At 34.5% G+C, this 16981-nt stretch overlaps 1 protein-coding gene across 2 annotated transcripts in view; it reads left to right on the top strand.

Moving 5' to 3' along the window:
- GPATCH2 (G-patch domain containing 2) overlaps positions 1-16981 on the top strand; it is a 171142-nt gene that overhangs the window by 92408 nt on the left and 61753 nt on the right. For both annotated transcript variants that reach the window (XM_059039047.2, XM_067027725.1), the window contains exon 6: positions 10711-10778. In XM_059039047.2, coding sequence (XP_058895030.1) covers positions 10711-10778 — 68 coding nt within the window. The remainder of the gene's footprint in view (positions 1-10710; positions 10779-16981) is intronic.

The raw sequence follows: 16981 nt of genomic DNA, 5'->3' as shown, positions 1-16981 counted from the left end.
TACGGATATATACATTCTTTGTTTTATATTCTTTTCCATTATGGTTTATCATAGGATATTGAATATAGTTCTCAGTGCTGTATAGTAGGAGCTTGTTGTGTATCCATCCTATATATACTAGCTTACATCTGCTCACCCCACGAGGCACCCTTTTCTTACCGGAGTCTGACGATATCAACTAGTCAGGATGTTCTAGCTCAATCTGGGGAGACTCGAACATAGACTATTTTACGGAATGAGCCAAATTCTTAGATTTCTGAAACTTTATTACCTATCCAGTTTTTATTTTGGTCAGACTTCTGCTCTAGCTGGGCTTACTTCTTCATTCTCCGTCTAAATACTCTTTTGATCCACACCTGGTGTCTGTGTTTAGCATATAACTTCCCTCGTTCCATCAGCTTAAATTCTTCCCATTTCTAGCACTCACCTTAAGTCTCTCTGCCAAAAACCACATGTGCTACGTCGGGCTTCAACAATTTCTTTTTTTCGAACTGCTATTGCAGGTGTAACTAAACGCACACAGTTTAGTGGTTGTTTCGTCTTTCTTGGTTTATATATTTTGAGGTTGTAACATATTAGCTAGCAGGGTTTGTATTATGCAATTCTTCAGTATCTTCTATAGCACTTAGCCGAGTACTGGGCATGTAGAATAGATATTCAATAACTCTTCTCTTTTTGTGGATTCCTGACCCACTGAACGGCATGTATTTTTTTGTTTGATTTGTTTTGTTTTGTTTTAAGAATAAAGGTAGCATTTAATGAATACAATCAGCATTATTACTTTTATTATTATTAATTAGGGATTGGGCTTGGTGCATGTAACAAAATGCCCAAATAATGGTGTCTTGAACGAAAGAGTGTTTTGCTTTGTTTCTTCTTCATGTCATGAGAAGACATTTGATGGCTCTGTTATCCAGATAAAGGATGGCAGGGTGGAAACCTTTCATTCTTTTGATCTTTCACTCCTAGTCAAAAAAATGGGTGTTGTTGCCTGCATCCCGGGCAACCTGAAGTACAAAGAAGGGCACAAAGTACATGCCAGCGAGTAAATCCCATTGAAAGAATTTTCCTTAGAAGCTCCACCCAGTGACTGACATACTTCTTATTGGCCAGACCTTACCTCACATGACCATCTCTGGCTGTCTGATTGATTTTATGATGCAACCCGAGTTAAGCTACATATTTACTGCTTTCAATTTAAAGCTAATTCTACTAACAAATGTCCCCCAGATATGAGGGTCTGACTATGTGATTTTTTTACTCGAAATGTATATTGGCCAAAGGATATTAAAGGTTACGGGTTATTATTTGTGATTTGTGTAGCCATTCATTGAGAAAGATAGTATGTAAGATACTAAGGTATTCTGTTATCTTTAATATTTGATTCGTTTTTAATTAATTATTCACTCGTTTATACATACTTTAAAGAATAGTTTGCATATGCTTGTAGTTGTGATCTTTTTCCTTCTCCTCTCAAGTCACAGTTACACGGTTTTGTTTTTTTAAGTTATAGACATGTTTTAGTGCAATTAGCAGTATAATAATCAGAACTGCATTACACGAGACTGGGTGGTTGCCTGCATCCTTGCTTAAGGAGAACAGCTTGTAGAATATAATATCTTACGTGTTTTATTTGATAAATATAAACCATATTAAGGTAATCCATCTTTAAATGTGGAGACTATCAGCGTTTTTCTTATAAATAACTATCAGTGTATCCTTGCTATTCTTAGAGACAATCTTTTAAATATCAAAAACAGCTGTAATTTTTCTCTTTTGATGTAAATTAAAATTCCATACAACACCACTGTCAGCTTAAGGTAGGAAGAAATAAGCTAGTTTATAAAAACAATTTGAAAAATTTAAAAAAACACGCAATTCAAAAGGGCATATGCACCACTGATAATGTTGTGATAAATTATCAAATAATTAATGTGGGAAGAAAGTAATTTTAGCCCCTGAAATGTTGGCCATGTCTTCCAAGTATCAGAATAATTTAAGTAATTTATAACTAAGCACTGAAAAGTTGTCCTAGTCTGCTTATATTCCTGAAATAAATTTTTTAATGTATGTGGTAGGATTTTTGTTCAAAAAGCTGTCTTAATGATTTTTTACTTTATCAGTCGCGTTTGCTGATTATCAGAATCAGCTTCACTGCCATGTTACCCCTGACCTCTTCTACTACCAAAAAAAAAAATTATTTTTACATGTACCAAGCTTTTCAGTGTGTTATAATTCTCATTAGGAATGGGAATTATTAAGCATCCTTTTTGTTTTTTAAGTCTCTTCTTTATATAATAGACTCTGTATACGTAAGCTCCAAGAAGGAAACACTTTCTAGATTCTATTTTCTGTATACGTGACTCCCTTTTTTTTCCTTCTTTTTTAAGCTTCTGCAGAATTGCAAGAGATGGGAGGATAGGCTTCAAAACATCCATTAGAATTTTTATTTGTTGTTTGAAATTTCTTTTAATAGTTGAACATTATTTTTAAAAGCTTTATGAATGTCCAGGGAGATAAAGGGATTTTTATAAACAAATTCCCTGGCAGGAGCTGCATTACGCGCTATATATTTCAGGCTAATAATAAGGGCTTACAGTGGGGTCAGTGTGTCATATCCCAGCGGTGTCTGGTGAGATAGAGGGTTATCTAATATGTCAGCTAGCTAACCCTGTGAACAATTTTTTGAGCAGGCAAGATAATGGGACTGAATTCTGAAATGAGGGTTGAAATATACTGGAGTATTGTCACATGTGAGAACCATAACTTTTTAAAGTAAATGTAGTCACCTTTTGACAGCATTAGGCATATTTGCTAATGGGGTATATTTTAAGTGGATAGATTGCGTAGAGTATGAAGCGAATCATATATAATGGTATGTCTAAATAGAGAAATTTAAAAATCACAAATTCTATAATGCACAGGAGGTTTTTATTAATAGAAAACTGCTGAGAAAAATAAATGGAAACTCTTTTTCTTCTCTATTATGATTCCTAAATTAACATAACCTAATACTAGTAAAGTTTCAACTTCTTAATTGCAATTTTAAGTTTTGACTATGAAGTTACTTCTACCCAAACAGGGGTACAATAAACTAGAAATCTTTAAAATTGTTTTGCTTTACTGTGTTTCCTGGCTGGTATCTTCATAAACCATCATATAAAATGTTAATGCCTTTTTTAATCACTAATTTGTTTAAAAGGTTTTTATTTCAGTCTTTCTTTGCATTTCCCTGCATTGTACACTTAATTTTGAGAAAATGTTTGTGTGTATGTGTGTAAAATGAACCTCAAGAAAATGCTGATTTTAAAATGTAGATGTGAATTGCTTGATGTGAATTGAATAAGATCATCCACATTCATACTCTTATGGCTTATAAAATCAAATTTTAGAAGATGTATAGATTTGGAGTATAATCTAAGTATGTTGCAGTGGGATGAGATGATAAAGTTTTTTACACTATCTTGTGCACGTTTTGTTTATTACTTTGGCATTTACTCTTATAAAAGGCAGATCTTTATGCACAATGGATTTTGTATAAACACGTGTGGACCTATCCTTATTTTTTTGAAGCCTGTGGTATTGCAACCATCATGAATGAGTGATTTAAGAAGGCTTTGGTCAGCCAGCAGAGGCCACTCACAGCTTGCTACTAAAACTGGATGGCAAAGTGAAACTCTTTCTTTAATCATTATTGGCTATCATTCCGAGCTGGTTATTTTTAGTTCCTTACTCAAAAAAAAGAAAAAAACATTAACGTGGAGTCGTGAGAAAAAAAAAAAAAAATTGTTGCTGTATTTGTTTTTTAAATTATATAGTGATTACTCTTTCTTTTAAAACATTTAGATCATTCATTATTTTGTAGGCCAGAAATGAGAATTTATGCACTTAATAATTAGAAGTATTGTTATTCTAATAGGCCAATAATTCTAAATTCTTAATTATTAATGCTGACTTACTTTAACTAGGAAAAAACTGTTTGAAGTGAAGATTTAAAACAATTACATTGTTTAGCTTTAGAATGAAAATAGGAGAATTGCTAATGTTGTCATATATATACACGTATGTATGTGTGTATATTTCCACACCTTTATCAGCTTAGTGTAATTCGCCTTTTGAGAATTCTTTTGAAGAGACATACGTGCTGCTATTACTTGAAAATGTACTGAGATTGCTTCCAGATTACCTGAAGTCTGTCTTCAGTCACTACTTCATGTGATACTGGCAGCCAGAAGGTTTAGCATCTTCCCTTTGACACATACGCTTCCTGCCAGAAAGGGTAATCCTCAATTGAAAGGACAGCCTTGAGCTTCTCTGTGCTTTATTTCCTGTGATTTTTTTGATTCTTTATAAAACCTTTCTGGTTTGAAGGTGTAATCTCACATTTACACTGTTATCTGCTTTGGAAGGAAAAAAAATAGTCTACGTTCTCAAATTTTCCAAGTTTCTTCACATAGTCTCATCATGAAATGTTTACTCCTCGCTAGTGCGATTTTTAAATTTTTTTTTACTACTTAGCCTGTAATGACTAGTGGTGGAGCCATTTGTTATTCTTCTTAGTCTCTCCATAACATGGGCTGACAACGCTGTGAGCTGCCATGCTCACTCTTGCCTGTATTTAAAGTAGCCCCGTAGGTGACCCTGAAGTTACAAGTAAAGACCAGAATGTCCTTGAATGTATATTTCTAGGCTGAAGATTTTCCAAGAGTGTATTCTAGATTCAAGCCAGCATCTCCTGTGGCAAGTCCCCAAATACAAAAAAAAAAAAAAAAAAAAACACTTGTTTTGATGTATTGTCTCCTTTGAGTGGTCCCCTGTAGGGGAAACTTAGTAAATTGTGGATAGAACAAGGTAGGGTCAAGTCTAGCTCTGATTTTAGTCTTTGTAATCTGGGTGTTATCTGCCCCCACCTCAGTGGGTGTTAGTTTCTTCATCTACTGTTTGAGGATAATGATTTCTATTCACTTTAGCCATCTTGCCTGTGAAAACTTACCTTATAATCAGGAAAGACTGATAAAGAATAGGAGTGTCATCATTAATCACAAAAATATTTCTACAAATTGTATTAATTCTTGATGTGTCAGGGGTAGTCATTATCACACTTTTATTGTTGGGTTGTTCATGCTTACGTCCTTCCAAGAAGGGTTAAAAATTGCATAGTAAAAGTATAATGGAACAATTTGGAACCTTTAACCTTGACACCCAGGTAAAAGTCATCAGATTCACTCACTGTGTTACATCTACTACAATATAATTTAGATAACATGTATGAATTGTAGATGCTGCATAGATCCTAAAAAGAGGGTTTTTCCCCTAAAATCTTACCAGGGTGAGCTCTGCTGATAAGAGCAAGATTGTTTATGAATATTGGTATACTTAAAGATATGAATAATGAAGAGAACCTAGTACATCTTTCTGTAATGTTATTAGATTTTATAAGATCCCAAACTCTGAGGCATTTCCTTAGTTAGAAAACCAAGGTCTAGTGTACAAATTTATTAATTTAGTACAACAACTTTTGAAACCTCAGGTAATTCAGTTGTCCTCAGAAATGGATCATCTTCCTTCCTGAATATTCCTTCCGGGAGGACGTTGTCCAAAGCTACAACTCCTCATAGGTAAGGACTTACACTGACCTCTCCCTCGGATCCAACACCTTACCTGGCACGCATCAGGCATTCTGCATGCACCTATTATTTTTTAGTTTTTTACAGCCAGTGAAGAGGATTCTTCATAGTCACCTGTATAATTTCACATTGACTTTAATAGCCTTCTAGACAAATGAAGGTAAAATATGGATTAGCACATGAATTATTTACTGATCTTTCTTTCTTTAAAAAAAACAAAAATCCACCTTGGAATTAGAGGGGTCCCTTAACACAGAACTTTATCATTATATTAAAAAGATTAGTAATATTTGTAACAATATAACTAAATCAATGTAACAATCAGTGTAACGATATAACTAAAGTCACCCAACTGAATGGGAACCATATACTACTCATTATATAGTAAATTTAAGCATGATTTTATATACACGGTAGGTAACTAGTAAATATTTGTTGAATTGTATCAAGTAGAGCAGTTTGGGGTTTAGAACAAGCAACAATCCACTACTGCATCAGGAGCTGGAGAGAAGGATCACAGTGGAAAGCAGGGATGAGATTAGAGAGGGCTTCAAATGCATTTCTCATTAGTTTTAATTTTGCTTTCAGTGTGGGGCTATGGATGGCTCTGGAATGAGAAAATCGACATGTTGAAAAGCATGAAAAGTAATTTCTACTTTTTTGTATGTTGTTTTAGAAGTAATTCTAATGTTATTTTCTTGAATGCTTTCCATCCCCAAATAAATTGTGCCTTTTGTGAATCGTGACCATTCTGTAATATTATATATGAGAATAGGTGACACAATGAAATATTTTATTCATTCTCCCAACTATCTTGTACCAAATTTTTAGAACACTTATGTAAACTCAGGTGCCCTCATTTGAAATACTTTTGGAGAATCTTTCTACATTCTCCTGTATGTGATTAAAAGATAGACATTATACACATTCATTTAACAACTATTAATTAAAATCAACTATTGCAAAACATTTAGAATATGGTTTTCTTGGGCTTGTTTTTAAATGAAGATAATGTATAGACTAGCAACTATAGTAAGTTTCCTTCCACCTCTTTGCTTTCCTTTCCTTACTTCTAACCCCCAGGATTTAAAGTCCTATTTTTAAGCCTCTTGCTGTTGGGTTGTTTTCCTTAATATCTGTCACATATATTTGACTGACACATTTATTGAATGTACCGGGGGGGGTGGGGGCCTTCATGTGGAGCCTGCTAAACTTTAAAGGCCTGTCTCTTTCTTCAGAGAAGTTGAGTCAAATTAATAATGGTCCTTAGAGAAGCAGGAAGCTTCTGGGTCTTGACAAACTGGCAGGGAGGCTCAGACAATGTCTCGCTGTAGCCTGGAGGCCGGGCGGATTTGATTGACCGGTTCCCACAAAACTGAAAGACCTTCTTTTGAATGGCAGTCTGCCACCCTAAGTGTTTGTCAGTGTAGGCACTGAAGCAGAATAGCATTTGGAAAGCAAAATATAATTGTAAGTGAGAGAAAAGTTGGAGGACAATGGCTCTACTAGAGGCAGAGAAGAAAGCATGATGGTTTCTTGTGCTTCTATGGAGACATAACATCTCCTGAATTTATAGAAGGAATCTTATTCATTGAGAACATAAGTAGGATATCATTCATGTTGAACAAACTCATCATTAATCTCATAAGACCGTTGTGTCTCAGATAAGTTTACCTGATATGGGAAGTAGTTCCTTCAACCATCTAATTATAGAAGAATGGGATAAGATGCAGTGGGTTTGGTAATAATAACAAAGTGAGAATGAGGTATAAAACCAACTGTTCTATCTTTGAAGGAAAGTCATAAAATCGGTGTTGATAAATCAGTGATAGAAAAAATAAGAAATTTCTTTTAATGTATCTAATAAAACAGAGAAATATATTTTGTCATTGAAATCATTTGGTTAAATTTCCCTTATATTGGTACTTATTGACCTTATGAATTTTGCTAGTGGTACTTGTAGAGCTGTTATTGAGTTTTCGTCTAGTAACTACTACATTTCTGATTTTCTAAGGTTGATAACTTGATTGTAAATAACAATAGTAAAAACTGAGATCCATGTGATCTTTCAGCATTATAGTTTATTTCACAATCTAGTAAGGCCAAGAAGTTGACATAAACGCTATTCTATCCAGAGACCATTCATTCCTATCTAACTCTGAGTTTATTTTTTTAATTTAATAAGTTGCATAATAAACATAGATACTGAAAAGAAATATGCCTACTTTATTTAGGATTGTAGTCACTGTTGATGTAGTAATATTTAACAAATGAATCATAAAAATTCAGGGCATATAGTGTGATGTTTAAGATTCTTATCAGTAAATATTGGCTAATTATATAAAAGATTGTTTCCAGAGTTTTACCAAATAACAAGAATTGGATTGTGGAGATCCTATTTCTCATGAAGAACAGAATACCTTTTTCCTATCTGACCTTGTGGAATAAAATCTACATTTTCTAACAAATAACTTTTACAACATGAATATCTTATGGGATATTTAAAGAGTTATGATTTTTTTTTTAATTTGTGATTTCTTTCTAAGACATTTCTGGAATACCTGGAAGGCATATTTTTTGGAGAATAAAATAATCACCATACTTAATGATTTACTAGAAATTAATACTTTGACCTGATGTTTTAAGTTGCTTCATTTTATTTTTAGAAAGATTAACCCCAAATTATAAATTTTTAGGAAGAATTCTGTAAGACTGTTTCTTCACATTTTATAATTCTTTGAAGTGTCTACTAATAATCAGTCATATTAAATACATGTTTTCAAGTTTAAAAAACACTGAAACTCCAGTATAGCCCTGATTTCCATAAGCTGAATTCTATACTAAGATCTTAGCCTCAGATTTTTGGTAAGCATGTCTAGTCACTAAAGTAGCAAAAGATTCCTGTTAGAATAGTTTACTCCTGAGGCAGACCAATGTCATTGACCCTAAGAAGATCATCATGGAGGGATCTCAGTGTTTCTTTATTTCATTAAAAAAATTCTAAATTATGGCTCTTTACATATCTTTAAAAGTAAAACTAAAATTGACTTGAAATAACAGTCAACGACATTCACCTCTTTTTTTAAAAAAAGGGCCATGTACTAGGTAAATATGTGGAGTCATTTAAATATCTACATTTGATATTGTAAATCTTTTGTGAGTTATTTACAGCAGTTGAATTGAGCTTATAGTTTCTATATATGATTTCTGAGAAATACATAGTATGATTATTTCTGACTAGATTGAAAGCTTACGTTTGTATTGTGCTATAAATTAGTTATAAATTCTGTTTTGTTGTATTCAGTTGCATTGTTTTCATCAGGCAATTTATCACATGGGTATATGTGAAATTTCTTCATTTATTAAATTTCAGATTACGTATTTCAAGCCAGAGCAAGACTTAAAACATTTTTTCATAAGTATAGCTGCAGGTAAACAAGCAATTTTAGCCCTGAAAATAGCTTCTGCTTCTGTCAACACTTTGTTTATTCTTTCTCTGAGATAAAAAGTTCAGTTTTCTGATATTTGTACCAAGATAAAGTCAGTAAACAAGATTAATATAGTGTGGAAAAGGTTGTCAGCAGCCCTGGCAAAGGAAATAAGTTGCCTGTACATAGAACATACTGTAAACTGAATAAAAGTGTCAGGTCCACCATGAGATAATGTGATCATGAACCTCTAACAAAGCATGACATAGGCGCAGTCGGCTTTTCTCATAGCCACTGTGTAGAAAATGGATTACTATATTCCAGGGTTACCCACTGGAATAGCATGAAAACCTCATTTTGAGATGAATGCAGGCTGTAGTCCTGGAGTTGAGCCACATGTTTGCCTGTGGTGCCCAAACCATAGGGTTATTAATGTCATCATCTGTGCACATTTGCAATATTTGCATTTCTTAGAGTTTCAGTGTGTGCTGGCATCCACGTTACCCAATTGATACAAGACGAAATAACATTTCTGAAAATGTTCATTTCTTCTGAGGGGCATTTGTTGCCTCATCCTGCCTTTTTGGATTCTATACGTTAAGTGGCACTTCTGTAATTACAGAGGGATTTTTTTTTAATATGGCGGACCATAATGTAAAGCCTTTTGCTGTCAGTTTATGTCTCATCAGTTGTAATGGTAGATTCATGCTGTGTTTATGGTCCCGTTGAGAACCCTCTATTGGATAGGAAAGTTGCGACATTTTCTTTAAAAATGGGAATAGCTTGCAATATCAAAAAAGTTGAACCTTGAATTCTTGCTCAGCTTTTTAATTTGATTTAGAAATAAAGGAATAAAATTTTTTCTCTTAAGCGAAATTACATTTTGTTCTATGTAAATACACAAATAATTCCTAATTTGGGGGAAAACTATAAAAAGGACTACTCACTACTTCCTTGACTTAAATCTTTGTATGCATTTTTTTGAAGAACAGTTGATTTACAGTGTTGTGTTAGTTTCAGATATACAGCAAGGTGATTCAGGTATACATATATATATGTATATATTCTTTTTCACATTCTTTTTCATTCTAGGTTATTACAAGATAATGAATATAGTTCCCTGTGCTATACAGCAGGTCCTTGTTGTTTATCTATTTTCTATATAGTAGTGAGTATAGTTTAATCCCAAACTCCTAATTTGTATGCATTTAAAATGTGTGCATTATAATACATGTTATTTACATTTAGGAGTTAACTACAAACATGTTGGTCCTAGGAAATATCATCTTCTCAACACTAATCTAATTTAAGTAAACCTTTTTTTTATATACAGTTAAATATATTTGCAGTTGTACAGTATTTGAAAATGAGAGTCAGTGGTCTAGTTCTTAGAAAGATTTTTTTTTTTCTGTTACGAAGGTACTTTTTAAATAGTCTTAAAATTCTAGCCGAGGAACTATGCTAGACTAAAACAAATAGCACATTGTTACCAGGAATTAAAGTATCTTTTGGTCCATGCAGTTGTGCGTTAGATTTCGAGAATCGTTACATTCTCCATTTCAGAGTGGATGTCCTCAAATGAAAACATCCTTATTATTCACTGCCTTTTTACACACTCAACTGTGACCTGGTTTTGGTTTTAAATCTCCTTTCAGGTGACCACTCCTGGCCCAGTCAGTAACAAAAGAATGGTTCACTTTTCCCCAGATTCTCATCACCATGAGTGAGTATGCATGGTATTTGTATAATCTTGTTGGGCTATTCTATATCTTTCTTTTGGGAAATTGGTAGCTATTGCTAGTAAAGGTGGTTCAATTTAAATCTGTCTTATAAAAGAGTAAACATCATATACCAAGGACAGTAGTCCAAGAACAATTTAAATGAAACCCATGACAGAAATTTAAAGAAAAGTTTTTAAGTAATCATTCTTTTATTTTACTTGCAATAGAATTTGAAATTCACGTGTTACTGAAAGTCATATATAAGATTATCTCAAAGCATTTAAATTTTCATTACATTAAGTACCATCAAGCTCTCCTTCGACTCATCCATCCTTCCTTCCTTCCTTCTACAACCCTTTCTAAGGTACTGAAATGAAGAGGGAGTCTTTTCCTCATTAATTCTCTACCCTCTGCTCCTGTCCAGCATGAGCTGTGATGGGACCAGAAAGTATTTGCATTTAGCAACAAAAGGAAGAGACTAATTTACTAGATAACTCCAAAAAAGTAAAACTGTGGCTTGGTGAGTTATGGGGTGAATTTCTAGGTGCTAATTCTATTTCTAAATACATCTTTGATGGAAAACCTGAAATAAGTTGTGTATTTTGGCTCAATACCATGTGTCTCCTATGAAACTGGTTGAACTTGAGAAAGACCATTAAAGTATGGAGCAATATGAATTAATTATTGAATGAATTTTTTCTGGAAAACAATTATATTAGGACCCATTAGGTCCTACTTTTTAAATCTACTTTTTAACAAATATAAAGCATAAATTATTATTCAGATGTAGCTTAATTTATAAATATTAATATGAGTATAATTTATATGGTATAAACTATTATTATCTATATAGATTATTTTTATATATTTACTTTTATAGGTTATGATATCACAGTCTTCCCTCTTAATAGCTTATCTTACTCATTGTTTCATTATCCCATAAAAGACCTTCTCTCTTTTTTCACTCAAACAGAAAAAAAAAAAAAAAATGGATAAAGCATTTTTTATCTCATAAGGACCACCAGAAGATTTGTATGCTTTCGTCTCGATTTTCTGTTCTGATAGAAAACAAATACTCAGGAAAGTAGATTTAGAGCTATATTTAAGCCAAAACTCACATTTGGCAAAGATTGTAAATGCTCTGAGGGCAGACAATCTCTATCACCATCGTAATCCAGTGCCAGTTGTTGAGTGAGTGAAGACGTAAAAGTTTGTATTGAAAATAGGACAAATGCAATAATGTCAGTTGAGTATTGCTTCTGAAATTAGCCGGTATGACCCTCATTGTAATATCCCAACAACCCTTCCACACCCATCTCCCCATAAATAAGAGTTTCTGGGAATGGAACTTAGATGCCACCATTTTTAGAGTTTCCCAAGTCATCCCAATGTGTTTGATTACAATTCTCTCAACACTCGGGACTAAAACTGTCATTTTACTACCTCGCGCCCTACCCTGCTACTAGTCCACTTTTTTTAGTATCTCATTCTGACCTCCTCTTTTCCACATCCTCCTCCATTATTTTAATTACAGCCCTGTTATCTTTTATATGGATCTTTCTGTCTCTACTCTCTCACTATTTCAGTATATACTACTTACTTCTACTATTCAAGTTCAGTTCTGATCCTTTTATTTTCCTATTAAAGCTTCCAGTATTGATTGCCTCTTGACAGTAGACAAACCTTAGCATATTGTTAAACACCTTCCACAATCTGGCTCGAGTTACGTTTCCACTTTGTTATCCGTTATCTCTTCCTCCTAACACCAGTGGTCCAGCTGTCTACCTCTGTGCCCCGTATAGAACCTCTGCTGCACTGGCCCCTTTAGCGAGTGACTTTGCTCATTCATCTCCTCCTTTCCACATCTGTCAAAACCCTATTTATTATTCAAGACTGAAAAGTCATCTATTATATTTTTCAGGATGTACTAGGTGCAAGTAACAGAGTATGAAACTAATGCTAGCTCAGACCAAAAGGTTTGGTTTTTCCTCACATGAGAAGTTAGAAGGAAGGTGGCTCTAGGGCTTGTTACTAAGCTTAAGGATATTATCAAGGGCCAGACTATTTCTCTTTTTCTGCTTCATCACCTGTATTCATGTCCTAGAGCTACAGTAACAAAGTATCACAAACTGAGTGACTTAAACAACAAATGCATTATCTCATAGATCTTTTCTTTTTCCATACTTTTTCTTTTATTTCATTGCACAATAAAATTCCTCTTGCATTCTTGCACTCTTCCTTTAATTTTCTATATTCTTAAAATACTTTTTATTGAAGTATAGGTAACATACAATATTATATTAGTTTTCATTTATTGAAGAAGCTGTCTTTTCCCCATTGTATGTTCTTGCCTCCTTTGTCATAGATTAATCGCCCATATAAGTGTGGGTTTGTTTCTGGGCTCTCTATTCTGTTCCCTTGGTCTGTGTATCTTTTTTTGTGCCAGTACTATACTGTTTTGATTACTATAGCTTTGTAGTACAGCTTGAAATCAGGGAGCATGACACCTCCAAGCTTTGCTCTTCTTCCTTAAGAGTGCTTTGGCTGTCTTACATTTCTGAAGCCTGGAAGTCCAATATCAGGGTATCAGCAGGGTTGGTTCCTTCTGACGGCCCTGAGGGAGAATCTGTTCCTTGCCCCCCTCCTCACTTGTGGTTTGCTGGCAATCTTTGCTGTTCCTTGACTTCTGCTGCATCACCCCGGTCTCTGCCTTCATCTTCCCATTGCCTTTGCCCTGTGTCTGTATCTGTGTCCAACTTTCTGCTTTTTATAATGACACAGATACAGATATATAATAACATTTTATAAGGTCAAATTGAATTAGGGCCCACCCTAGTGACCTCATTTTAACTTGATTACCTCTGTAAAGATCCTATTTCAAAATAAGGTCACATTTTATAGTACTAGGGGTTAGGACTCCAACATGTCTTGTGTGGGGGGGACACATTTCAACACATAGTATCTTCCTGGCCTTTTTTTCTTATATGTCTTCAGATTTACTGCCTCGTAGCCTCAAGATGGCGCCTATGATTCCACATATCATGTCTGCATTCAAGTCAGGAAGAAGAGGGAAGGACAGTACAAGCAGCTTTCCTCAAGAAACAAAATTATTTTCAAAAATCACTCACCCACCTTCCCTTAATTCTCATTGACCAGAACTGGGTTGCTTGGTCATCCATAGTTGCAAACGAGTTTAGGAATGTAGGTGTCTAGCAAAGGTTTAGATCAGTCATGACAGGTTACTTGAGTCTGGCACATAGTGGCCCCTAACAAAATAAGGATAAGAAGAGGATACTATCCATTGAGTCACTGCTAACAAAATTTATCGTACTCAGCTCACTGACTTTTCAACATCCATACACACTCTTCACTCCATACATACATACTGTGTGAAATACCTTTCCTGCCTTTCCCAAAGAAGACCACTTCAAAGTCTCATCCAATTACATCATCTGTCTCAAAATCTCATCCGGGATCTCTGAGTGACATGAAGCTTTAATCAGATCTGGCTATGGCTCTTTGTAGTATGTTGTATGTAGCATAAATTAAAGGTGACTGCATATAAAATATAGAATTGTGGAGAATGCAGGCTATTTCAACAAAAGCTCCTATTGTGTAAAGGAAGCACTTAATATACGTCCAATTTGGCAAGCAGTCCTTTTCTGCTTTCTTGGAGGACCTTTCTTGTTGTTTATATGTAAGATCACAGATGATATGTTCATTACCTCAGATGCCCTTCCAGGGTGCTGCACAGTTTTTGCAACTCATTTCTTTTTTTTTTTCCGCTTCAGCTTTATTGAGGTATAATTGACAAATAAAAACTTGTAGGGCTTCCCTGGTGGCGCAGTGGTTGAGAGTCCACCTGCCGATTCAGGGCACATGGGTTCATGCCCTGGTCCGGGAAGATCCCACGTGCTGCAGAGCGGCTGGGCCCGTGCTCCATGGCCGCTGAGCCTGAGCGTCCGGAGCCTGTGCTCCGCAATGGGAGAGGCCACAACAGTGAGAGGCCCGCGTACCACACACACAAAAAAAATTTGTAGAATATTTAAAGTGTGCAACATGATAATTTTATGTATATTTATATACATATACATACACATGTTGTAAAAAGATTCCCACCATCGAATTAACACATTCATCAGCTCACATATTTACTTTTTTTTTTGGTGAGAACATTTAAGATCTACTCTCTTAACTTTCAAGCATACAGTACAATATTGTTAATTATAGTTGTCATTAATGTGCATTAGATCCTCAGGCTTTATTCATCTTATAACTGAAAGTTTGTGCCCTTTTATCAGCCTCTCCTTAGCTCCTCCACCCGACTCCCCACCTCAGCCCCTGTCAACCACGATTCTACTCTGTTTCTAAAAGTTCAACTTTTTTTTTTTTTTAAGATTCCACATATAAATGATATCAGCACTGTTTATCTTTGTCTGTCTGGCTTATTTCACGTAGCATAATGCCCTCCAGGTTCATCCATGTTGTCACAAATGGCAGGATTTCCTTCCTTTTAAGGCTGAATAATACTGCATTGTGTGTGTGTATATCAATTGACCATATATGCATGGGTTTATTTCTGGGCTCTCTATTTTGTTCCATTGATCTATGTGTCTGTTTTTAACCAATACCATACTTTTTTGATTGCTATAATATAATATATATATTTAGTATGTGTTTTTTGAAGATAGTTTGAAATCAGGAAGTGTGATAGCTCCAGGTTTGATCCTCTTTATCAAGGTTGATTTGGCTGTTTAGGGTTTTTTATGGATCCATACAAATTTTAGGATTTGTTTTCTGTTTCTGTGAAAAATGACATTGGAATTTTTTTGATTCCCTTCACACTGTGGATTGTATGGATATTTGTGCATAGTATAGATATTTTAGCAATATTAATTGTTCCTATTCATGAATACAAAATCTCTTTCCATTTATTTATATCTTCTTCCATCAGTGTTTTATAGTTTTCGGTGCGTAGATGTTTCACCTCTTTGGTTAAATTTATTCCTAAATATTTTATTATTTTTGATGCTATTGTATGTGGGATTTTCATAACTTCTCTTTGTGGTATTTTGTTGTTAGTGTATCCAAATTATGTGTATTGATTTTGTGTCCTAAAGATTTACTGAACTTGTTCATTTGTTCTAGTAGCTTTTTGGTGGAGTCTTTAGGATTTCCTATGTGTACTATCAGGTCATCTGCAAATAGAGACAATTTTACTTCTTCCTTTCTGGTATGGATGTTTTTACTTTCTTTTTCTTGCCTAATTTCTCTAGCTAGGACCTCCAATATCTGTTGAATAGAAGTGGCAAGAGTAGTAGCCATCCTCGTCCTTTTCCTAATCTAAGAGGAAAAGCTTTCAGCTTTTTACCATTGACTATCATGTTAGCTGTGGGCTTGTCATATATGGCCTTTACCATGTTGAGGTACATTCATTCCTTCTATTTGTTGAGAGTTTTTATCATGAAAAGATGTTGAATTTTATCATTTGCTTTTTATGCATCTATTAAGATGATCATATGACTTTTATCGTTCATTTGGTTAATTTGATGTATCACATTTATTAATTAGCAGTTGTTGAACTATCCTTGCATCCCTGGAATAAATCCCACTTGATCATTGTTTATGACCCTGTTGAATTTGTTTTGCTAATACTTTGTTGAAGATTTTTCTGTGTTCATCGGGAATATTGGCCTGTAATTTTCTTTTCTTGTAGAATCCTTCTCTGGCTTTGGTATCAGGATATAATGCTGGCCTCGTAAAATGAGTTTGAAAGTGTTCCCTCCTCTTTGATTTTTTGGAAGACTTTGAGAAGGATTGGTATTAATTTTTCTTTAAATATTTCATGGAATTCACAAGTGAAGTGATCTGGTCCTGGACTTTTTTTTTTTTTGGATAGTTTTTGATTACTGGTTCAATCTGCTTCCCAGTAATTGGTCTTTTTAAATTTTCTGTTTCTTCATGGTTTCAGTTTTGGTAAATTTTATGTTTCTAGGAAATTACTCATTTCCTCTAGGTTATCTGATTTGTTGGAAAATAATTAGTAGTTTCTTGTGATCCTTAGTACTTTTATGTGATCATTTGTAACAGCTGCGAAAGTATGTAGTTAAGACCCTTGCAGGGAGATCAAAGATGGGTGTTTTGCCTGCTCCCTCTCCACTGAGATTAGGCGTATTGCCATGAGGGGACACTGTTCCTGTGTCTG

The sequence above is a fragment of the Kogia breviceps genome, chromosome 1 (genome assembly GCF_026419965.1).
Source record: "Kogia breviceps isolate mKogBre1 chromosome 1, mKogBre1 haplotype 1, whole genome shotgun sequence".
NCBI lineage: Eukaryota > Metazoa > Chordata > Mammalia > Artiodactyla > Physeteridae > Kogia > Kogia breviceps.
This window is presented reverse-complemented; position numbering and strand designations above follow the sequence as displayed.